Source organism: Xiphias gladius, chromosome 8, assembly GCF_016859285.1.
Source record: "Xiphias gladius isolate SHS-SW01 ecotype Sanya breed wild chromosome 8, ASM1685928v1, whole genome shotgun sequence".
Lineage (NCBI taxonomy): Eukaryota > Metazoa > Chordata > Actinopteri > Istiophoriformes > Xiphiidae > Xiphias > Xiphias gladius.
Window position 1 is genome coordinate 7,926,336 of NC_053407.1, and position 26,024 is coordinate 7,952,359.

Sequence of the window (26,024 nt, forward strand, 5' to 3'; positions counted from 1 at the left end):
CTCAATCCAACAGCAGCTCTGGGACATCTACCCACCACCAGATATGGAACTCATTTAGCAAAAAGTGAAACATCAGGGCTAAAACAATAGTCACAAGGTTGACATTCTTGTCCCAGAGGACTGTATGTACTCACCAGCACACAGTTTTTCAAAGCTCACCTCTGGCTTATTAAGGTGAAGTGGTGGACAATAGGGATATTACACTGTGCAGTCAACACAAGGGATGTGGCCCTAGCGCCCAGTAAAATCAAACCTTCCACTAAAGCATTATCTTGGAATTTTCTGGTAGAGTCAGCAGGCTAGCTCTTGTATTTGGTCATTTAAAGTGATTTTTAGTGGACCAATGCATGCTGCAACATGGGAGCCTGGAAAATCAATCCTAAAATATCACCAGAGGTGATGAAGGATGATGGCAGCCTTGTTCTTACATAAATAGCAACTTCCTTGCTAACTATAAATTTGAGTTTAAGTGAAAAAAAAAAAACAAGAAAATTCCCAACTCTCTTCTAACTTTGATCAAAAGCACAATATCAATTACAGTATTTATTTCCCCTGAGTGAAATACATCCAAGGCTAAAACAACACATTGGCGCTAAGGCTTTGGAGTAACAACACTGATAGAAAATAACATACTTCATTTCTGCTCTATGAACTCTTGCAGGGTACCCTCAGGTTTTCAGTGGTTTTCAGTGAACAAAGCTTTGCTATATTGAAGGTGATGTGAGGATGTTTTAATGATATACATTTCTCTGAGGCCAGTGGAGGGTAGAATGAGATGAATGGACAGGGTGTCAGTAATTAGTCCTATTTGTTGAATCCAGTGTTCACAAACGCACTGCACTATTTAATATGGAACTCCACACAAGCCAATATTAAATAAATAAAGTAATATAAGTAATATAGTAAAATATATATAATAAAAAGTCATTATAAACTTAAAAATCATATAAATTATACAACATATTTTAAATGATATACATAAAATATAAAAACAAATAAAATTCAAAATGACTTCATTATGGTTCATTCTTGAAAATGAACTTTTAAAAAAGTTTCTTTTCATTTCAGGGAGACATTAAGGGACTTTCTTCTAAACTAAACTTGTTTTTATAATGTAACATATCACAACAGTGTCACAGTTACTATTCCCCTATTCTCACTCATCAGCCAATCGCATGACCCCAACCTCTTGGCAGGCTCAGAAACTTCTATGAAATAAATATTAACTTCAATAAAAGAGATACTGTGAAAATACATAATTACGTTCATTATAACGAATGAGATTTTAATCTATAAATAACTTAACAATGATTAGTCGATTGATTTTTTTTCTGTTTATCTATTATGATTTAGTTCATAATATCTTTATGTATGCATTTATTTATTTATTTAAGATTAGCCATTGTAGAGCTCCATAGTATGGCTAGGTGCAACAGTCTGACACTATGCAATGTACCACATACAGCGAAGGATCTTCATCAATGAACAAAAAGAATATCACAACACGGCGCCAGAAATTTTTTTTGGCAGAAACGCAGGGAGAAAGAGAGGGGGGTATGACAAGTAACAAAAGTTCCAAGCTGGAATCAAAATAGGAACGTTTTGGTTATACACAGTAGTATTTGCCTTAACCACAAGAGCAGGGTGTCTAATGACATGCAATTTTTTCTGATGATTCAGCAGTTTTTTGTAATCTGTTCTTGGTAGGCTGGATGCAATCTTTTAAACAGTTCAATGTGTCATATACATAGTAAAGTCTGAAAAACGTCTTTCTGAACTAAACTGGGAGTCAACTGAACTTCACCCTGATTAGGACTTGCTGAATGACATAGTTTAAAGCCGTTTCACATTGGTCCTTCATGTAACTAAGGCACACATCTATGGCATACAAGAATGACAACTCAAATCTCAATCTAGAAGAGTGATTCCCACTATAATTTTTGAGGACTACTCCTGGATCTCTAAGAGGGGTGCACTTAAACTGCATTCTGTCTAGTTCTGAGTAAGGTACTCCTATATGTCTGAATAAGTTTTATCCGTGAAGAGTTAACCTTGGGTATTTTGCAAAATTTTTGCAGAACACCAGCAACAGATTTGTAGTTTATGTACAATTAAACACACAAAGCACAGTGTTAATCGAATGCGCCACTGGTTCTTCTTTAGGAACTGACATGGGAAATTAAAAAAGACAAATAGATTAAAAGAAGTCTCAACCAACCATTCAATTCATTAATTAAGAGTCAAGTTGGACCGATGGTCAGCCTTATGGTTAAGCAGAATGAGGACATCATGAACACAACTCACACCTTGTTTTTTGACTGGCTGTCACATGATGACATCACTGACATGGGCCACACAACCAAAGTGGCATATACCACACAACCTATGTAGTACATACCACATAGGTACCACATGTATTTACCCATGTGGTAACTACGCAGGTAAATACAAGTCAAACACCCATTATCCACTGCCTAACATTTAACAGCATCATCAGTAAAGGCCACAGCCCCGCAGGTTATTCGCTATGATGACATCAGTGACAGCATCAAAGACAAACTGGATGTTGTTGGTGTCTGTAGCGCAGGTCACGTGGGAGTAGACCTCTTTGTTGGTTGACTTGTTTTTGCTCTCGTACTGAGACTTAATGTAGGCTATTCCCTCCAAGTAAGTGTCCTGACCTAAGGAGAGAGATGACATAAAGTGGGAGTTAGGTGAAGGCTTAAAAGCATTTGTCATCTAAACCTTTGTATCAGTGGGCTGTACCTCATCTTCTTTATCAGCAGTATTTTCTGATATTTTCTGAAAACAAAACCTTTGGCCTTCTAGCTCAGCATACATTCTGTTGAGGTGTACTCTGTGGTGTACCTCGGGCTGTGCTTACTGCAAGCCAGGCTTTAAAAATATAATACATGGACAACAAACAAAATGGAAAGATGGCTTTGAACAGACAAATGAAATGTGATCGAAAATATTATATCTTAATATTGTTGTCCAAAATGCCATTTTCTGAATATTACGAATGTATTATAGTCTTTATAGAACAGAACAAGACTGTGACAGAAGGTTGAAGGACAAACAAGACGGAGCCATTATTCATATTGTATATTGATTAATTTTACAGCAGTGCCAAATCTACTATATGCCATTTTAGTTTAAGTCTATTATGAACTGGGAGAGTACGTTCTGCTTATAATGCAAACATTTGGCATGCAGTGGATTTAATCAAGAGCTTTACTAGTTATAATGCTTTTGGAATGGAGATAGATCTCAGTGATTGGAGTACCTTGTGTTGGAAGTATCACTAACATCTTTATGTCTCTCAGCTATTAGCAGCACTGTAGTTTGTCTGTCTGCTTCAGTGGCAGCTTTATCAGAATAAGCACGGAATCTGGCTATGTGTAAGGATGAGGAGCGGAGAAGAAGAGGAGAGGAAACAGGTTTGGAATTCTAATTTTCTCTTTCTCACAGTCTTGCTGTTTTGGTCTCCCTTTCCATCTTGCTTTCCCACAGTCTTGAGCTGTCTATTTTTTCCAATTTTCTCACACTCTTGCTTTCTCTGTTTCTCTGGTGTTCTCACGTTCTGTTGTTTCTCGTCTCTCAGATTCTCTTGTCTCTCTCACACTAAAGCTCCTCTTGTTTGGACTGCTGGTAACACTCCTGATTTCATTCACCGATTCACTCTTTATACTTGTTTGACTCTCATCTTTGTTTTGTTCCAGAGACTGAGCTTTTCTGCTCTGCTTTTTCATCTTCTAGTTCCTATTCTGTCTATTTGTCCTCCTCTTCATTTATCCTTCATCTCAGAATGTCTTGCATACAGTATAGCTTTTACAGTATCACAAAGCTGATGAGGAAACTTTTTCTTAAATTGGAGAAAACTGTTAAAAAGATGAGATAAAGGGCAGGGTTGAGGTGGTATAAATGACGACTTCATGAATGAACTAAGTTACTACGTATATACAAAGTGATTGATTTAACCCGCTTTTTTTTGTTTGTTAATTCCACATTGGGCTGGGAAATATACTGAATTAATTTGATAAATTCTAATTTGTGGTTTTTCTATGTGTAAAATGGCTGCACAGTTAAAACAAGGCGTTGTGATCTGCACATAAAGGTTACTTTTATTTACAAAGTAACATGGATGATAGCTGGCTATATTAGCTGTCCTAAACAATTACAGTTCTGTGAGCTTCGAATGTAATAATTCCACTATATTGTATGTGCACCTGCAGTTTCCAAGACTGTCATGTCTGCAGGTTGGTAGCTGGCTGTGACTGTCTCATGGTGAATCTAATGGTTGCATCTACAAGAGAAGCAGACTGATTCTACACACAAATATTGTCACAAGAGTTAAAATCACGGGAATTGACTAAACTAATGTGGAGATTCAGTCTGTCCCTGCCTGTTGAGTACCTAATGCTAGCAATCATGCTATCTGCAGATACAAGATGCAATCAAACGTTCCGAGACTGTTCCTGTTGCAAATTAACAGAGCTTGGCACGGTAATGTGCATGCAGCAGGTGCAAGCAATAACTTTCGTGAGTTAGTATTCTGTGTTATGTTACATGATCAACATCGTGTCCCATGTTACACACGCTTTTGTGACCACTTGCAGGCGTTTATTTGCAATTTCACCAAGGACCTCAGACTTGAGCAGAGAGCTTTGGCAGCTGTGTCAAACTCAGGAAATCAACAGAGACCCTTGAAATGCTTCAGAAAGCCTACGGTAATGATGCAATGAGCTGGGTGAGGTGTTTTGAGTGGCATATGCATTTCAATTGTGCGTTATCTTCAACGTGTCAATTGGAACAGTTCAGGCAACCCTGACGTCCAATTTGAACATACACCACATTGCTGCCAAGTTCGTGCCCTGGCTCCTGACTCCTGAGCAGAAGCAGCATCATGTCAAAGTCTATTAGGATCTCTGTTAACAGGCCCAGGATTACCCAACTTTCATGCCAAGGATCATCACTGGTGACGATCATCACTGGTGACGAGAATAGGGTCTGCGGCTACAACCCACAGACCAAACAGCGGTCTTCGCAGTCGAAGAGCCCGCAGCGTCTAACACCAAAGAAGGACTGACAGGCCAAGAGCGTGACCAAGAGCATGCTAGTCGTTTTCTTCAACATTTATGGGGTTTTGCACAGTGAATTCGTCCCCTACGGTCAGACTGTCAACGCTGAGTTCTACTGCACTGTCCTGAGGTGCCTGAGGGAGGACATTCGGTGCAAATGACCCGAACTGTGGCGTAATGACAATTGGATGCTCCAGCACGACAGTATCCCTGCTCGCAGCGTGTTGAAAATGTGCAAGTTTTTTTGGCTGCACTAACACAATTGTTGCTCCCTACTTGCTCTACTTGCCAGATTTGGCTCCCTGTAAATTCTTCCTCTTCCCCAAAATGAAATTCAAGCTGAAGGGATTGCTGTTTTGACTCAGTAGAGGAGATCCAGTGCGAGTTGCAGATGGTGCTTGTCGTGCTTACAGAACAGGTTTTCCAGGGAGCTTTCCAAGTGTGGCAGGAATGCTGGGAGCAGTGTATTGCTGCACACGGTGACTACTTTGAAGGCGATGGCAGCCAAATTTAAATCAGGTGCGGTTTTTGCTTGTTATAGGCGCAGTCTCTGAACTTTTTGATCACACCTCGGATCAGACTAATGTCACGAATCGCAACCAGCAGAGCAGATGCAGACTTTTCTGCTCTATCTCTGATGAAACTGATTACTGATAAGGATTGCAGTTATTTTATATATGTATGTAGTGTGTGTTGTTTAGTTATATCAACAGACCATTGTGATCAGCTCAAAACATGGTTCCATTTGAGGCTATGTATTTTTAAAAGGTAGATGTCATAAAATCTTTTAAAGTAGTGACCTGGCTACAGAGTAGATTGGCATCAAGCTGGACTACTCCTAAATTTTCAGGAGCTGGTTTTAGTGTTAAAATTGTATTAAAATTCTCAGTAACTCCTTAATAAGTTGTGAGTCTAAAAAATATGAGTATTTGTTTCTCCTTATTGTTTTGTGAACACTGGGTGGGGGAAGCCTTACCTCAGCTGCCACAGTGCCTCCTAGTGCCGATATAAATATAAAGTATATATTAATGAACATTCACTCTCAAGTATATAGATATATACCAGTGTATTCAGGGAAGCAGATGGACAGTGGTGACTTGTTGATCTTGCTTTCAAAGAGGTCCTTCTTGTTCAGGAAGAGGATGATGGAGGTGTCCTTAAACCACTTGTTGTTACAGATGGAATCAAAGAGCTTCAGAGACTCATGCATGCGGTTCTGTTGGAGAGACATTAGTACGGATTACATGACCTTTAAAACATACTCTCTCTCAGACACATACTGTAGATTCTAGCACATCAGTATTTCCACTATATCAGCAAATTAAAAGCCCTCTGCAGAGTAATGCGACTGCAGTAATGCGACTCTGGATGGGTCCAGCAGCTCACTGCAGCATTGGTGGGCTGCTGGCCCATCAAAAAAAATCCTTAAAGTTTTTACTGTTCCTCTCTGTGTACCTGTCATTCAGGCTGTGCATGACAGTGTGTTGCATGCATGTTCTGGCAATAGGCTCACTTCACCAATGTCCCCCACCCACCCACCCACTAGGAACACAAATACCACAAAAACACCGTCCAAACACATAGAGGAACTGCGAAGATAAAAACAAGAAAGCAGAACAGAAATATTGAGGAGTTCCTTTTGTTGAGCATGTATTTGTGTGTGATTGTCTGTGTGTGTCTATCTCCATATCAGTAATAGGAATTATTAGTAAGCTGCTTTCTGCCACTAAGTTAGACAAAGCCATGCACTTTTAGTTTATTAGCTGTCAGCTACTGTCTGCTCTAACTGTAGTACACTGAATAAGTGAATACTTAAAGGTCCCCTGTGGAGTTTTTGACCACTAGGGGCACTGTAGAGTGATGTTTTGAAGAGAATGTCCCTTATTGTTTGTATCAAACGTTCTGGCAGCATATGCATGAGAACAAACCTGCTCACCATGAGTGGGAATCTATGTAATTTACATTTTTGCCAACTGCAGAAGGCAGAAGAAGCAATGAATTATAAAAGTAGCAGTGTATCAATAAATGAGGAGAGGAAGAAGAAAGCTGATTTCAACAACACACGTTCAAATTAAAAGCTTTGCAAGTGTTTTCTAAGGTGGGAAATTTAACTAAGGTGAGAATCATAAGGTGGGAAATGTAAATACTGTTTACAAAAAACTCCACAGGGTTCTTAAAGAATACTATATTACAAACAAGATATGAGGCATAGATGTAGGTACTGTTTAATTCTAAAATGCACCTAAAATGGTTACAAAGCATGAAAACGTCAGTTGATCTGAAAACTATCTTTAATACATTGAAGATTAAATAAATATTAGTACTTGATTTTTTTTCATCATTAGGCACTTTTTCATGTTAGTTGATCATGTTTTTTTTCTACTAAACCCCTGGATCTATAGACTGAGTTGTTTGCACTGCTAGAATGCTTTGTTTACAAAAGTGCTTTATAAACCAGTCTATCTTGACTATCTCTCACCAAAGTTCACTGTTCTATTTACTATTAAAAGAAGATGGAAAGCAAACTAGCTGTTGGCATTATTTTTTAGTACTCATGCAAAAAACAAAACAATCAAGAAATCTAGACATACTGCATGGAAGTGCCTAATGAAGAAAACAGATAAGTCTCAGATTCATTTAAAGAATGAGTTGAAAGCAGTTTCTCTCTGTTTATGATCCTTTATTGCCAGTGAAAAACAGGTGACAGTGGAAAAATAGATTTGAAAAAAAGAACACAGACACATCCATAGATAGATAGATAGATAGATAGATAGATAGATAGATATAGCATGCAATAAAAAATTTGATGAACTACATTGACAACAAAGCTGTTCAAACACACACACACACACACACACACGCGCTCACAAACAGCGATAAAAATCCTTGGTTCACAAACACGTAGAGGCACTGCTTTCAACTCATGGTGACTGTATCAACCTATCAGGAGGTTTCATACCTGTCTGTGCGTGGAGCATCTGTAGAAGATCTTACTGCTGATTGGTTAGAGAGGACAGTCGATGGCGAGAGTAACAGGAGGAGTGGAAGGAGCCAGAGATGCTGCAGGGCGGAGCTTAGAGCAGGAACAGAAAATGCAAGGGGCCCACCCACATCCCGCTTACCTTGTACGTGCACCCCCCCACCACAGGAAGACAGTGTTCCCCCAGAGCGGTTATCAATTCCGAGAATAGTCTGCGTGTGTGTGTGTTTGTATACGAGTGTGTCTTCACAGAAACAAGACAGGGACAGCCAGAGAAAAACACAATGCAAGCAGTTCTTGAATAGAAAGAATGACATTACAAGTTATGTGTGATAGAAAGATGTTTGGTACTTGATGTGTTTGTGTTCATACAGCACACAGATGTTTATATAGATATACTGTAAGCAGTGAGAACCTTTAGCATGGGGGCAGTGAAGTGGTTTTCTTTATAGTCCAATCAAAATGAGGAAAATAGAAATCCACAAACAAAACAGTCAACCCGTTCTGTCACGTTATAAATCTGGCAATAGCAAATCCATATTTTTTAAGTACTGCAAATGACAGGTTATCTGCAAGTCTTTAAAAGTCCTAAAGGCATTTTATTTATTTATTTTTTCCTCAAAAAAGGCTTTAGAAGGTATTAAAAAGTCTAAAAAAGGTTAGACAGTAATGTTAATTAGGAAATGTTTTTTATCTGACCTCAGGCTGTACGGAGACATTATACAGTTATAAACTAAAAGAGGGATTGTTGTGACAGTGGATTGTTCAGGTGAGGGGCTGTTGAGTATTTTTTTGGGGGGTTTCAGTCAGCACCATCAGACCTATAGCAAACACTCTTACTATTGCTAGCTACATTAGGTAGGAAAGTTGTCTCATCATGGGGAAGTGTTGGTTTTACAAAAGACTTAAATTAATTGATCATTTTTTAAATAATTGTTTGGGCTGATCCTTCCATCCATTTTATGCAAGTTACCCAATCCAGGTCACATTAACTTTTATTAATTATATCATTAGGAGTTATTGTTATATACTGCTGGGAAGGACTAAATAAAATGTATTGGTTTTCTATTATCCTTATACTATATTAATATAATAATATAACTTGATGAACCCTACAGAAACCCTGAAATGAGTGAACAGCAAATGAGAATGCTTTCTTTAGGGTTTGTTTCCAAAAAACAACTTCTTCGTTTTAATTAAAGCTAAAATATAAATATAAATGTCATTATCTATAACCCTTTTATTTCTTTGACTGAATTTCACATGCTAGTAGTCACATGACTTCAGGAAACCGGGAAAACTGTGTCACACTGCGTTCTGAAAATTGCCATTAGGGCTCCAAAACACTGTTGCATAGGCTCTGGCTTTAAGTAGCATGAAAAAGCCTTAGAAGTAAACTTTATAAACAAACAACATAAATACAGTATGAATTTTATATGCATTATCTGGCTTTGGAAGAGAATTTAAGCTACAATACACAAAAATCCACCTTTCGATTCTCATAACACCTGTCCAGTATTAATCCAGTAGTATTATGGGAAAATGTTGTCATTCTAATCAAATTCGAGGCATATCAGTGACTTTAACTGCCCAAAAGGGATATATTGTATGTATTACTTTATTAATCCCATTACTGAGGGGGTATTATCTATCCTATCTGATTGTGGAATATTTTTACTGTACAAAGTTCTTGTAATTTCTGAATCACATGCCATGGATGTGTCTTGTAGTAGAACTGACAGAGTACGTGGGAGCACACTGAAAAGCATTTGGTTATTTGCCTGGTAATTATAACTCCCACGCTAGTGTTTGCTCTTTAATAATAACAACACATGATGTTGATCAAAAAACTGCCTCTCAGATTAAAAAAATACCAGACCTGATACTAATTTTGTCTTAACAGATCTGTGATGTTTACTGGATTTGTGTTATCTATTGTTTGTGATCATAACTGGTAATTTCTCTTTTTGACTCACACCTTTTGCCACATCTTACCTTGTGCACTTTTACTTCAGTTAAATTTAGTAGATTTCTAAGAAAGACACCCAACAACCGCCAAATAATGGATCTGAACTAGTAATTTAGCTGTCTGTTGTGTTATTGTACATGTAACAGAAATCCCATTATCAAGGTAAAACAGCACCTTAATTAAAACACGTTTTATTATCACACTGCAATCTAATCTGTTGAGGTATCTGGACTAAAATATGCAACACGCATACTAGAAGCTCTTTATGAGCATGTTTTATGATGGATATTTTCTCTCTGCATCTGACGTTCTTCTGGTGCTCCCAGCTCAGAGGGAGGCTTGATGACATCTGCATAAATAGAGCAGCTACTGAACACAATTTCCTGGCTGGGTATTCTCTGAGGATACACTTGAGGCTTACAGTAAAAATAACAGTGAGCACCGTCCATTCAAATCAGCTTATTTGTTTTAGACTACATGGCATCATGTTTATAGCCACATGTCATGTTGCCGTCTTTTGAGGAGGAAACACTTATTTTAACCAAACATCAAATAGGTCCACATTTGCAGCCCTAAAGTACTCACACACTGACTGTGCAAAAATTATAGTAAACCGAAAAGATATTAATGTTTATTCTCTGATCATTTTAAGGGTATTTACGCAAAATTTTACTTAAAGTTAAGTAAATAAAGTACTCAAATAATTCATGAATGAGTTCTACACCTACTGTCTATCTCAGAATCTACCATCAGCATAATTTGCCTTTAGTGCAACCTTGATCTTGAACATGATCACAAAGCTACAAGCGGTTACCTACTGGTAACGACTCAAGCAAATGGACTAAAAACTATGAGGGCAGTCTGCATATGTGGCAAGGTCTGCAAGAACCTGATAGGTCTTAAGATCCATCAAGCACAGATTAGCTGCCTACGCAAATGGCAATTGGGGCATTGCAGTGGTGCAAGTCCCTAATGAGACAGGGGAGGAACAAGGCCTGGAGAAACCAAGAGGCCCAGGAGCCTCCAAGCACCAAGGGCTTGCCCTTTGGGTAGAGAATCAGAACATTGCTTCATGAAGTGGCCGGGCGATAAAGTGAGCTTGAGTGGCATCAGTTTGACACTTTTGTTGACTTAGTCATTGAAGCCACAGCAAGAGGGAATGCTGATCACAGACTGCAGGTAATGAAAACATTCAATACAAGCATTGCCATGGAGAGGCTCGGCCTTGAGCATCAATGTACGGCCAGCTCACCCAAGATCCCTAACCGTCACAAGCTTCAGATCAGCCAGCTCAGGTAGGAACTGAGGACATAAAAGCGCCACTTCAAGGCAGGAGATGAGGAGGAGAAGGGGGTCTAGCAGAGCAGCAGGGGATGATCAGGAAGAGGCTTTTCTCCCTATATCATGCAGAATGGCACAGGAGGAGAGGTAGAAAGAGAGCCCAGATGTGTAGAGCCTATATTGCTAACCCCCTTGCATTTACAAAGAAATTGTTGGGTCAGAAGTGATCTATCAGCACCTCTGTAGCACATACAGTGACAGCATGAGGGAGCAAGGCCTGGACCACTGTGCACCCACAGATGAATTCAACACCAAAGAGCCCACACTTAAGCAAGTCCAGGAGGTTGTCAGAGTTACATCGACAAACTCGGCACCTGGGCCAAGTGGAGTTCCATACAAGGGCTACATATGGTGCCCCAGACTTCTTCACCAACTGTGGAAAATCCTGAGGAGGGGAGGGGCAAGGTGGCCCAGCAGTGGAGGAAGGCAGAGGTGGTCTGGATCCCAAAGGAAGAGAATTCCTGTAGCATCGACCAGTTCAGGATGGTTTCCCTCTTGAACACGGAGGGGAAGGTGTTCTTCAAGATCCTTGCCCATACTGCATATCTCCTCAGCAACTCTTATATAGACACCTCAGTCTAGAAAGGTGGAGTCCCAGGAGTCCCAGGTTGCATCTATCATATGGGAGTGGTCCCTCAGCTGATCCTTGAAACGAGACAATACAAAGGAGATCTAGCAGTTTTATCGCTGAGTCTGGCAAGCACCTATGGATCAAATCCACACAAGCTGATAGAAACCTCTCTGACCAGACATTATGCTCCTGAAAAGATCAAACAGCTAATTTTGGACTACTATGAAAGGATCAGTTTGAGAGTTACATCTGGATCGAGTACATCATATTGGCATCAGCTAGAGAAGGGAATCATCATGGGGTGCACAATTTCAGTGACTTTGTTTGCCCTTGGTATGAACATATTCGTTAAATCGGCAGAGGTTGAGTGCAGAGGCCCCCTGTCCAGGTCTGGTACATGGCGTCTAATCAGAGCCTTTATGGATGATGCAGGTGGATCCTGAAGGGTCTTGAGCGGCTTCTGACTTAGGCAAAGATGAGCCGGCAAAGTCTAGGTCCCTTGTCCTTGAGAAAGGTAAAGTGGTAGACCACCTTTCTTTTTCCCTAGGGAAGTCCATATTCCATCTGTGACAGGGAAGCCAGTGAAGAGCCTGGGAAAAGTGTTTGACAGCTCTCCTCTAAAGGACACAGAAATGATGGCATGGCTGACTGCAGTGGATAAGTTGGGGCTTCCTGGCAATATTAATATATCCCGTGATATTAATCTGCATGTTCAGAAAGAGGAAGAGGATGGTGTACCAAAAGGAGATCCAGAGGAAACATTCTGTGTTATGATAGCAGGAAATGTATGAAGGCAAACCAGTGTGGTAAACCACTGCTGATGTGTCAGTATTATTGCCTGTAAGTCATGTCATTCCTAAATCATTCTATAAAATGAATACATAAAATGTAAATATAACATTTTAAGTCTTTCATGGCTTAATTTATTTAGCAGCTCATCAAAGAGCACCAGAGACATTTATCCCATCCTGTTTCAAGCTTTTACACTCACACTCACACACAAACACACACACACACACACACACACACACACACACACACACACACACACACACACACACACACACACACACACACACACACACACACCATGTGTTTAATGTGAGCCTGCATGTTTTTTTTACATACAAAATGTATTAAGGGACTATTTGCCATGTTGTCCCACATCCTGAATCCGTAATAGACCCCTGGATACACTGCAATAAAACTCTGATGCTGTTTGATACAGTTTCTTTTAAAGGTGTGTTCCAATATTTACAGTTTAAATGGGTCATTAGGTCATACAGTGACAGAGAAAAAGCATCAGTGAGAAGGACAGAGACAGAGTGAGAGAGAACATACACGTGAATGTGTGTCCTTACCGTGGTCTCGTCCTCATGCAGCACCTGGTCATATCCGCTGAGCGCCACACAGAAAATGATGGCTGTGACATCCTCAAAACAGTGGATCCACTTCTTCCTCTCCGACCTCTGACCTCCCACGTCAAACAGCCTGATGATCACAAAAAGACAGATGTGAATAACACATTTATACAGACATGCACAATTTAACATAAAGATATTTTTTACATATTTTTTAATATACAGAGGCAGGGGTCTCATAAATTCTGTCAGTTTTTATCTCATTGTAAATTTTATTCTTGAGATGCACAAGCAACTGGTGCATTCTGATTTGTAATATCCTCTTCCCTGTGTATGTGCGAAGTTATGCATTGAATGTAAGAGGGCCATTGCTATATTCTGGCCATTGAAGACCCCCCCCCCCCCTTTCTTTATCAATCTTATACTGAATCTGACAATATCGTTATTTTATGGCCCTTTTCAGATATTGATGATGAGCTAGACTTGATTCACACTTCATGTCATCTTGGGCAGATTGAATAGCTATCGAATACAAAACAAAAACAAAAAAATAAATGAAAAAAAAAGATATAAATGTGACAAGAAGCATTCAATATGGATTAAAATCACTCAAGCAATTTTGACACATTGAATGATAAATAATGTACACTGAGTTGCTGTAGTATTCATCTGATCACTGATCATTTCAATCACTGAATGATCTGTGTGGATGAGAGAGCATTGGTCTGTATGGGTAAAGGGGGCCACTTAACAGAGAACTGTTATCTAGTTAGCTAAGCTGTGTGTCTGCCGCTTTAGGTGCACTACCATCACTGAACTGGAGGAGTGTCAATCATGATTTGCAGGTAGCTCCCCAAAAAAACCAAGAGAGAGTTCTTTTAGATCTGTGATCTGGCCAGCAGAGATGCAGATTTGTGACTATATAAATGAAAGTGTCTTAATTCTCATCTGGAATTCATCTTGATAAGAGACACTTTAAAAGACAAGTGTAAATGGGGCCTTATAACACTTCCGATGTGTTTCTCCTGTCTGTCCTCTGCATCCATATTTTTGCTAGCTTAAACAGTGTGACAGTGTTCTAATGACCACAGGAAGAAACTGGTCTGCGAGTGCTGTCTTCCTGCATATCTGTAGCACTATAATCTACAGAGAGAAAACAGTGGAAACACCACAAGTCACTGTCTTGCAACTTCCGACAGGTCAAGTAAAAGACCACTTGGTGGTGCGCATCCAAAGCACCACCTGTGACCTTCTGAGGGAAACAGCAGAGCTGAGACTGTCAGGCTAACTCAACAACAAATAAATTTTTCATAAACTGTATACTGTAGCTGAGACTTGATTAACCTTTTCCGGTAATTTGAGTCATGTCTTCATAAATTCTGAATGGCCACTATCTCATGTATAAGTTGTATTTTTGTGATGATTAGAACAGTCCTCGATGTGATGGGTATAATGGTGGGCATGTTGATGGGTTACACCCAGTACAGGAATACTTAATAGTCTCCCACACACTGCCTGGCTGGTAGTAATAGCAACTGAGGTGACAATATTTAGGCTTCTACATAAAAACACACCCAGCATACCGCCTACTCAGCTGTCAGCTTAACAGTAGCAGAAGTAACATTTTTCCGCAAAATGAATGCATGTATATGAGCAATAAATATGGTGTGTGTATATAAGAAAGACTGTGACAGAAAGTAAGAGGAAAAGTGAAACGAACATCAATTGCCAAGTGCAATGGTGAATCAATCAAGAAACACAGTTGGTGTCTACAGTTTGTTAACCTCGCCACTCTGTGTGCCTATCCATACATTAACATGTGTGTATCCGTACACGCATGCACACAAGGGGGACAGCTATGTGTTTATTAAATTAGAGGTCAGAACAAGATTCATCTCCTCTTTTATCTTTCTTTTCTTTCCTTCCCTCCTACCATCCCATAATGCTTCTCCTGCGCTCTGTCATCATTCCCATAGCTATTTGCTCTAATTGAATCAGATCTCATTAAAAAAGCAGACAATCATAAATAAAGACACATGTTTAAAGCATGTAATCTTATTAATTAAAGACTGGGGTTCCTACTGTATGCATGGATAAAGGTAGAGACAGATATATGGGTAAAATGCAGTACTGGTGACAGTAAAAGAAACAGAGGACAAATGTCACTGTCAAGAGTTAATACTGACCTGAAATGAAGGTTTTTGAAGGTAAAGTGTGTCTCGACAATGCCCGTAGTCTTCACTCGGGTCCTCAGGATGTCTTGCTCTGTTGGCTGGTAGTCTGCTGCACCAATCCTATCTAGGCTGTCTAGGTAGCTGCACACAGACACACACAGAAAATAGACTGTAAATCAGCAGCAATCTACTTCTAGGTTAGCTACCATGTCATGGCAGTCCGGTTAAGCTTTGGATTTTTTCACATGCTGAAAATGTTTACATGGGGCTGTTGTAAGGGCAATACTCAAGGAGCTAATGACTAGCACTGCCACTGTGTAGCATTCCCTGCTATGTGGAAGCTGGTCCTTAATGCTATTAGAATGTCATCGTAGTGTCACTTTCCTGCTATTTATTGAATTTGGAAAGTTTAAACTTAAACAATTCGAGCCAGTTTTACACAGATAGGTTTGCCAAACACACCGAGTAGTCCTCAGATTTAAAGCCTTTACTCATTAGCTAGGGGGGATGCAGACTTTTTGCCTGGGACATTCTCATTTTAAAATGAGTATGCTGAAGACAGCATTTTCAACCAACTCTTGGAGTTATCATTAGTTTAATTAGGTAGCTAGCTACTGCTGATAAAATTTGGCTAGAAATAAGAAGCTGCTTTTGTCTACCTCTACCTAGTCAAGGACTCACTGTTTCAAAAATTACTAAGAATTGGGATGGTAAATCTGCCCGTTATCACTGTAAACTGCATATATGCCGTGTGAAAACAGAAAGCTTGACAGGTGTAGCAACATTAACTACCAGGGGTTCTGATGCTGGCTCCATCCTTTAAAAAAATTACATAATGAGTGTGTTTTAATTGGCCCTCAAACTCTCCTCCTGAAGTCTGCTTCAGATTCACCAGTAGCTCCGTGCATCTCATCTCTTAGTCTCATTTAGACCTGAGTGACTCAAAGGGTTTTCTAATCAAACTGATAGAATAGGTGTTTGATGACTTAAAATGGAATATAAACTTAACAATGTATGTTATGGCTCAGGTGGGCCAAACAGATAACACTAGATAACAAGCACAATGAGTCACCCATCCATTGGATTGCTGTCATTAATAATTAGAGTAAATGATCTACTCTATTGACTTCAGTTTCTTTCTTCTATCCGGAGGTCAGAGGTCAGCTACAGATCAACACTGCTACAATCGGTAGGGCCTCCATGTCCTCCTTATCCTGTTGGACAATTTATATAGCATAAACAAAAAAAGTTATTTCAAGTTGTTTTATAGCACTTCTATTTACTTTTATTGACCGTAAAACAGAAAATCTTTATTGGTAACTTCAAGGAGTGTACAAATTTTCAATGATACAAATTTTCATGGTCTCCCATCGAAAAAATTGCCTTTATCTCCCTGATTCCTACACATTTAATGAATAAAGGCCGTCAGTCTTAGTTGGCCATGTAAAATAAATAGAGAAACTAAGTTACCACATTGAGTAACCAATTGGTAAGCAGTGAGAAAGGGAAGTAGGTAGGCGTGATGACTGTTCAGTTATGTAATGGAATATTGCTGGACGTGAATTTTTATTTTTTAATGTAGAAGTAGAAGAATAGCCGCGGGGGAGAGGGCGGCTCTCCTGGACATAACTGCATCGCTGGCACAATGGAACAGCATTTAAAATGACAACAGTGCAATTTCCAGTTTTAAAATGACACTTCAGCAAGGTGGACAGATGCCAATGAGAATCTTTTATTTTGATCAGACATCATGCATCCCTTATGTACTTTTAACACTCTGTATTTTGCCTCTGCTGAGTTACGATGGCGTAAAGCCCACCTTCGAAGGTATTATCCCTTGCATATTCTGTTCTGACAGACACCCTCACTTCTAAAATCAAGTGCAGAGTGAGGTCTCAGCAGCTGAATAAGACAAATTATTTTTCCACACAACAACCATTCAGACACTGGAATTCTAAGCCAACTGAGATGGGCTGACAGTTAGGCAGTAAGTCAGAAGAGCAGGAGAGATGAGCAGAAAATATACCCACATCATGCGTCCATCTAGTGTAATGGATGTTTTTATAAATAGATTGGTGAGAATGTTGTTTCAGAGCTTTAAAATGGATGTAGTTACTTCCAAGAGCAGGAGAGAAAAAGATAAAGGCGTTATTGGGCTGATGGGAGAGCAGAGAAAGAGAAAGTATGTTTTCCAGGGCGACATCGAGACAAAGTGATCTGATGGACCTTGATTAATTTTTAAATTGAAAATAAATACAAACATGAGCCAGGGTGTTAACAAATCTGTCTAAACACTACACAGAGAACATCAGCTGACTAGATAAATGATAGTGATTTGGTGTAAAAACACCTTTAAATTTATAAAATGAAAGGGTGCTGATTAAAAGGCAGCCAAACAATACAGAACACCTCATTACAAATGCAGCCCAAAGCAGATCACTTTTACAGTGTAATATTTATGATGTAAACTGAAATATGAGAAAAATACAGTAGGTATGGCTTTCACAGTGAAATATTTCCTGACAACACTTGGGACTTGGGATTGAGCTGACCCTCAGTTCCAGCAAAGGGTTGCATTAAAGCCATGGACATTGTAAATCAACGGCTGAATTTAAAAAAAAAAAATTATTACAGATGCAGCCCATGCAAAAATTGAGAATGTTCATTTTATTCTGTCATTATTTTCAAGCGTTGTGGTTTGATGCAGGAGAGAATGTTGTATGTGAGGTGATAATGACAAGGAAGAGTGCATTCGTGTGTGTGTTTCCAGCATAGAAAGCTACTGACTTCTCCTGACAAGCTGAGATATTCAACATCACCCTCTCAACAGTTTGTTAATGTGCACACACACTCCACCCATCCTTCTGTCACAGATTCTTCTGTTTTCTGTAGCCAACAGTGTTGTTAATGTGTAAAAAGAGCCATCACACTGACCAATAATTGACATCAACTCAAATGGTGACTTGATGCTAAAGTGGACTGGTAGTCTTTAGTGCCAAGTCATATTGATTACTTGCTGTATTAGCTCAAGTGCAATGACCCTACATTAGCCATTTACTTTGGCATGTGGTTAACTAAGGAAATAAAATCCATTAAGTAAAGGCCACAAATAATAATGTGGTAGCTTGCCAAGCATATATTCACTGTACTGTAAAAAACCATATCTTATCTGTACATACTGTATAAGTGATACTTCTTCTATATATGCCAACAGACTGTTTCTGAAAGTACATGCATAATATGATTTATCACAGTAGATATATTAAAAGTATGCCAATACATTTGCCTCGAAATGGGGCATATCATAAGATAAATATCTTAAAAACATGTCTACAGGATCAGGCCAACGGAAGTCAGCTCAACTGTCCTGCTTCATAGCTGTTGCTAAGTAACCAGTTTTTAGATCGTTAGTGCTCTGCCCTACTGTGAGGTTCTGATACATACAGTATTTACAACCAGCACATGTCACTTCTACAGAAGCTGCAGCAACATGATACACCCTGGCCACAATATAAAAGGGATCTGACTCGACAGAGGAAAAAGCCCTGTCATTACTTAGAAAAAGAAGATACACAAGGAAAAGGTCACGCGAGGAAAGCACAAGCACAACTGACCAGATCATGATATTGATTTTGTGTTTGAGAGCTGACTGGAGTAGCTTTGCATTATGACTTGGTAAAATGTTCAATGGTGTTCAATAACTGCATGCAAAGCAAGATGCAGGATCAATATCTGTAGTAAAGAACAGGGAGTTATGCCATTTTGTCTGGCATTCAACTACATACCAGTTAAATGCCATGCTACATACTATACTCAGATTGCCAGCCATTAGTGGGCACTATGCACTTGACCAATTTAATACTGCAGTCTTACAATGTAATAAACCAATGCACCGAGGCCATGCTCAAGTCCAGTGTCCATTTAACTACCTCATCTGGCATTTTAATGTAATTTCATATGTGTGTATGGAGGATGTGATTGTATTAGTTTTTTTTAACGGAGGCCAAGCTGGTACATGCATACCACTGTGTCACAAAGGCAGAGGATGTAAATCATAGACAGAGTGTATGTGTATTGTGGTAAATAGGTCAGTACATGCATTTGCACAGAGATAGAGAGAAAGCAGTGGCTTCAGGGAGAACTTGCCCCTCTCTGAATAGAGCTTTCTGCTTATATGTAATAAAAACAAACATTACATGCATGGGTGATTACTAACACACACCTACACAAACACCCCCTACTCTTCACTAAATGCCCATCTGTTGACTTATAGTAAGTCTAACACCTGACAGCCCTAACCAACCAAAAATCAACTTTTTTCTACTGTTAAGGTTTTTTTTTCGAAAAATAGAAGCGCGGGCACACACACACACACACACACACACACACACACACACACACACACACACACACACACACACACACACACACACACACACACACACACACACACACTGAATGTGGTCTGATCATGTGATATCTGTCCTATCAGTTCGTTGGCTGGTCGGTCTTTATCTGCTCCACAGGCCACAACATAATAGGAAGTGTGCATCAATCTTTAATGTGACATTTAACACAGACTCACAAACGGACACACACGCTTAAAACTCACACACAGAGCGGATGTTGTCTGAGTTAATTGACCACATGTAAATGTTGATAGGAACATGTTTGCACTCCTTCCAAGATGTCTGCCACAATGAGAAATGACTCTTTCTCCTTCTTGCTCTCTTGTCATTTTTGACTTACTGACTCGTCCTTCCCTTTTTAGTCCCATTTGACTTGCAGTCTGTATCATTCAATCATTTTGATGTTTTCTTTGCCTGCACTTCTGTTTTAATTCCTAATCTTTAACTCTGAAGATTCCTGACACGTCCTGCTGCCTCTGATGTCCGCACTAACTCACGCAAGCATTCAAGTCAGGTAACTGAACCTGGAAACAGAGGAAATCAAAAGGGAGGCAAACTTTTGTATGGCTTTTCCTCAGCTGAACATTATGAGCCAGTGACTCACTAACATAAATATAATTCACTAGTATTTCCAGATAAATATTAGTTGTAGGTTTTCCCCATTAAAAAACCTGGTTGTCATATGACTACATTGGTTTGATAATATAAGCTATATTCACTACATCCATGGTTGGAGCCACCTGTATAAGAGAGGTGTATAGTGGCTGTCCTGCACACAGAAACATAGATCAGTGACTCCCTCCATCATTCTACTCCAGTTTTTTTTTTTATGCCACTCTGCGTAATTTCACTGGCTGTATGGTGCACAATTAAACTAGGGCTACATCCATAAACATGGCACTTGAGGGACATGACACCCCCCACCCTCCTGCTGTTTGTCTCTCTCCACCCACACCCAGGCACTCAGCTTAAATCAGGCCTGGTAGTTGTAATGGTGATTGACTGTGTGTCTTAACAGAGCAGTGTATGATCACATTTAGAGAATTATAAATAAATAGTGGCGTGTGTGTGTGTGCTTTTATAGTGGGTGGGTGGAATGGTGGGGCTGATGAGTATATATTTCAAGTTAGAAAATTAGGAATCAGCTGGGTACACACACACACACACTGAATGTGGTCTGATCATGTGATATCTGTCCTATCAGTTCGTTGGCTGGTCGGTCTTTATCTGCTCCACAGGCCACAACATAATAGGAAGTGTGCATCAATCTTTAATGTGACATTTAACACAGACTCACAAACGGACACACACGCTTAAAACTCACACACAGAGCGGATGTTGTCTGAGTTAATTGACCACATGTAAATGTTGATAGGAACATGTTTGCACTCCTTCCAAGATGTCTGCCACAATGAGAAATGACTCTTTCTCCTTCTTGCTCTCTTGTCATTTTTGACTTACTGACTCGTCCTTCCCTTTTTAGTCCCATTTGACTTGCAGTCTGTATCATTCAATCATTTTGATGTTTTCTTTGCCTGCACTTCTGTTTTAATTCCTAATCTTTAACTCTGAAGATTCCTGACACGTCCTGCTGCCTCTGATGTCCGCACTAACTCACGCAAGCATTCAAGTCAGGTAACTGAACCTGGAAACAGAGGAAATCAAAAGGGAGGCAAACTTTTGTATGGCTTTTCCTCAGCTGAACATTATGAGCCAGTGACTCACTAACATAAATATAATTCACTAGTATTTCCAGATAAATATTAGTTGTAGGTTTTCCCCATTAAAAAACCTGGTTGTCATATGACTACATTGGTTTGATAATATAAGCTATATTCACTACATCCATGGTTGGAGCCACCTGTATAAGAGAGGTGTATAGTGGCTGTCCTGCACACAGAAACATAGATCAGTGACTCCCTCCATCATTCTACTCCAGTTTTTTTTTTTATGCCACTCTGCGTAATTTCACTGGCTGTATGGTGCACAATTAAACTAGGGCTACATCCATAAACATGGCACTTGAGGGACATGACACCCCCCACCCTCCTGCTGTTTGTCTCTCTCCACCCACACCCAGGCACTCAGCTTAAATCAGGCCTGGTAGTTGTAATGGTGATTGACTGTGTGTCTTAACAGAGCAGTGTATGATCACATTTAGAGAATTATAAATAAATAGTGGCGTGTGTGTGTGTGCTTTTATAGTGGGTGGGTGGAATGGTGGGGCTGATGAGTATATATTTCAAGTTAGAAAATTAGGAATCAGCTGGGTACACACACACACACACACACACACACACACACACACACACACACACACACACACACACACACACACACACACACACACACTACTGTGCTGAGTCAGTGATATGGTACTTCTGGGGGCACTATAGAAACACCACTAAATTCAGAATACACATCCTGTTTTGTCCAATCATCCACTATAAAGATAAACCGATACTTGATCACAACCTGACAAGAAGATGGTAAACGAGGCCATTTTCTAAGATGATTATACTTATTAGATGTAAATTATAAGATGATAATGTCAGGTAGATGGTACAAAAAACTCGAGAACTTCATTTGTTCTCAAGGAGCTGTAGCATTTATTTTAAAATGAACTGTAGCTCATAATGTATTATTAACGTTATAGTTGCAGTTTACTGCTAACCTGACTCTGCTCTGACCTACCTGTCCTGACACACACACGCATCGATTTGAGTAACTTTTCAATTAACTTTCCAGCCCTAACACACACATGCACACATAAATGTAAAACACATGTACGCACTATTGTGCTGAATCGTTGAGCTGGTACTCTCGGGCGCGGCTGAAGCACTCCTGGATGCCAGAGTCGGACCACAGACGCATCATTGCGGAGAGCAGTTCGGCGGAGTAAGGCTCTGTGTCTTCCATACGACTGACGACATCACACACCATTTTAGCATCCGCCTAAAGATGGGAAAAAAGGGAAGAAAAAGCAGGTTAGTATTCTTAGTGGCCTGAGTAGGAACAGGATTTTTTGGATGACTGTAAAGTTTGCTGAAATGCTGTAACATCATATTGAAACATCACCGCATTAATTATGAGACATTAGCATAATAATAATAAACAAACACAACCATCAAAGACAGACTGTTGCATTTGTTCAAGTGTACTACAGTATCAGAAATATTGCATGTAATTTGATTGTACATTTGTAGTATAATCAAATATATAACTATCAGACATAGCAAAAAAGCTAGAGCCAAACAAAACATTGTATATGGCTGGACTGCTCTTTATCTGTTTGCTTCTTTCCTACTGTTTGTGCTCACCTATACAGTATTTTAATACAGCTGAATTCCCGTTAAAGCTGTTCTCATTTACATTCTTTTCTCTTTCTGTTGTCAGACAACAGAACAATTATGAAATAGTGACTAAAACATTGGCGGCCCATTAAGACTTCATGTTAAGCAGTTGTCACTTCCAAGCCATTTCCAAGCTGCTACTCTGCACTGCTAAAATCCTGATTTTATAACTGCGATGTCTGACAAAATAACCATACACACAAGTTAAAGACAATGGCTGTGTTGCGATTTCAGCTATATTTACTTGTAAAATGATCAGTCAGAAAGAAAGTTAGAAGCTCATTCACATCTATGCAGCTGTTGTGCAGTCAATTGAATGAGATCAGAGAGAGATGTGCCTGCAGAAGGAAAGGCCGACCTAACGCTCGCAGGGCAATACTGGTGACTCTCTTCTATCTGAACGTAGCTAAGGTTTGTATCAAAAAGTTCCTAGATTTTTCGCTAGGTGCTTTAGTTGCTAAAGGGGTGTCAAAAGTCAGTAAATCTAGCGACAAGGGTGCTAAGTTGGCAACAGTGCCTTTAAATGCCCCCCCGATGACTTAATAGAAACTACAACACTTGTCCAGCCGACTAATGGTGTAACTTCATCACACATTCAGTCAGCGACATTCATGTTTATAGGGCTGGCCCTGCTGTTGGATTGGGAGATGGGGATGGTTTACATAGGTGGCGGAGGAAAAGGAGAGGAGAGGAGGTTAAAGGTAACAACAACTATAGAAGATGAGTACAGGCTTGGACAAAGATAAAGCTTTTTTGTCTTTGTTTAGCTGTAGAGGGCCATAGAGGGGGAGGTTGTCATGCAGCAGTGATCTGGCTCTGGGTCCTCCAGGAGCAGAAACTGTTGGTCTTCGCTGAGCTCCTTTGAGACAATGACGCAGATAAATTAACTGCTGGTAACTGACATAACTGAAAAGGAGTCAGTGTCTTAAAAACCAAAGCTGTTTAGGTCGTATGATTACAATTGTCCAGTCAGTCAAGTGCCAAGCCGCTAGCTCTGGTTCAAATCAAGCAATTTAACTACATTTAATACTTGATATAAGCAAAGTATTGACCATTTAGTTCACATTGTAAAACTGAATGTCAAATAACATTTATTCACTGAGATGATTTTGGTGGCAATTTAATCAGTATAATTTGTGATTATGCATGTTTACATCACATTACAAGCATCTACTGTATTTAATAAAATAACTTCCTCGTGCCTAAGCCTTTACCTCAAAGGTTACAAAATCCTGTCTTGTTTTTAAATGCATCAGTGTCACAAGATGACTTTTGAAAGATTATATTTCATCGTTCAATTTATTTGAGACACGTCATCCTGCGTTTATGGAAAATATTTCTTTCTTTAGCCACTTAGCTATGATTAAACCTGCTGCAGAGATCTTACTTAAATGCCTCTGCCATTACCAGCATCTTGTCTGAATCCAGCAGCTGATCCCCATGCCCCCCCCCCCCCGCGCTCTCATTTGTTCTTTGCTGTTGATTGATTTCTGTTCCTGGCACTTACCTCCTCCTACATGATCAGTCTTACATACAGTAAGGCCCTGACCTTTGTACTTTGTACATTTGGTGGCTTTATATGCGGATATGCTAGAAATCAAAGAACTTTACAGCGGCATTTAAACTGTACACACAAGCCAAAATGTTAAATAAGTTCTTTTCTTATTCAGTACTATCAACAAACATGCAGAAATCAGCAGCTAAATATATGTTAATAAGCATCATACAAGTTTGTATAAAAAAAATAAATAAGTATGAATGAGAAATACAAAAAATTATAAAATAAGCTTTTTTTCAGTATTGTTTTTTGTTTGTGGTTAGTCTTAAGGAATCTACTGTACATGTATAATTTAAAGTTATGACCCATGTTACAGTATATCTGCTGTATGTCAACAAAGCAATCAAACATACACGTAATGAAACAATGGATCTAAATATACTTCACTAGTATATACAGTTTCAACCTATTTCTGTAAATGTGATACATGCAGCACCGCCCTAGAGATTGCTGAGTCAGCAAAATCAAATATATATAACACAGTGATCATGGTAAAGAATCTATGCAACTGAAGAGCACTGAAATCAATGCAATACTATACCTGGCTTACTCCATCACTCGAACAACATATCATCAGGTTTTATGCCATAAAGAATTAAATCTTATTTTAAACCAATGAAACAGTATAACATCAGGAGGAGTGTTGTTATTCTCCTTTCTATAATTTTATCCAGACAATATAATTAGATTGCATAGGACTCAGGCTGAAATTATCATAACTGAAGGCATGATGTATTTGAGTTTCCACATTCCCCAGAAATGAACAGAGTGCAAGGCAATAAGGAGGAGATAATAATAGATAACATGAGTTTGGAGATTTGACAGATTTGCTCCTCAACCATCTACCTGAGTAAAACTGACCCAGTCTGACACACTCACACCTGGGTGGCGCCTGGTTCAACTAGTGCAGCCTTAATACATGCTTATTTCATTTAATGGAAGAATTAACCAGGCCCCAGTGTCAGAGTAAGCCCACATCCTCTTAAAAGTTCAGAACGCTGATAGTGTCAACGTAGGCTTCTCCATCAGACAGAGAGTGATTAGACAATGATTCTCTTTTCCAAATTTAACACATACAGGCTTTGATGAGATAATGAAACAATGGGAAGGACATTTTCTCTTTTTTTCCTTTCTTCCTTTATTACTTTCTTTTTCTTATTTATCTATTCTCCTGTTTTCTCTATCCTTTCCTTGCTCTTTTTCTCTTTACCTTTCTCAACATACATT

The 26,024-nt window shown here is 39.4% G+C and overlaps 1 protein-coding gene across 2 annotated transcripts in view; it reads right to left on the reverse strand.

The window, feature by feature from the left end:
* gnao1a (guanine nucleotide binding protein (G protein), alpha activating activity polypeptide O, a) overlaps positions 1-26,024 on the reverse strand; it is a 100,064-nt gene that overhangs the window by 10,576 nt on the left and 63,464 nt on the right. The window contains exons 4-8 of one of the 2 annotated variants that reach the window (XM_040133997.1): positions 22,681-22,841; positions 15,490-15,618; positions 13,304-13,433; positions 6,144-6,297; positions 1,025-2,681 (exon numbers count right to left, since the gene is read on the reverse strand). In XM_040133997.1, the coding sequence (XP_039989931.1) occupies positions 2,494-2,681; positions 6,144-6,297; positions 13,304-13,433; positions 15,490-15,618; positions 22,681-22,841 (762 nt within the window). In that variant the 3' untranslated portion in view covers positions 1,025-2,493. Of the gene's footprint in view, positions 1-1,024; positions 2,682-6,143; positions 6,298-13,303; positions 13,434-15,489; positions 15,619-22,680; positions 22,842-26,024 lie in introns of those variants that run through there. The other variant, XM_040133998.1, reaches the window with a different exon arrangement.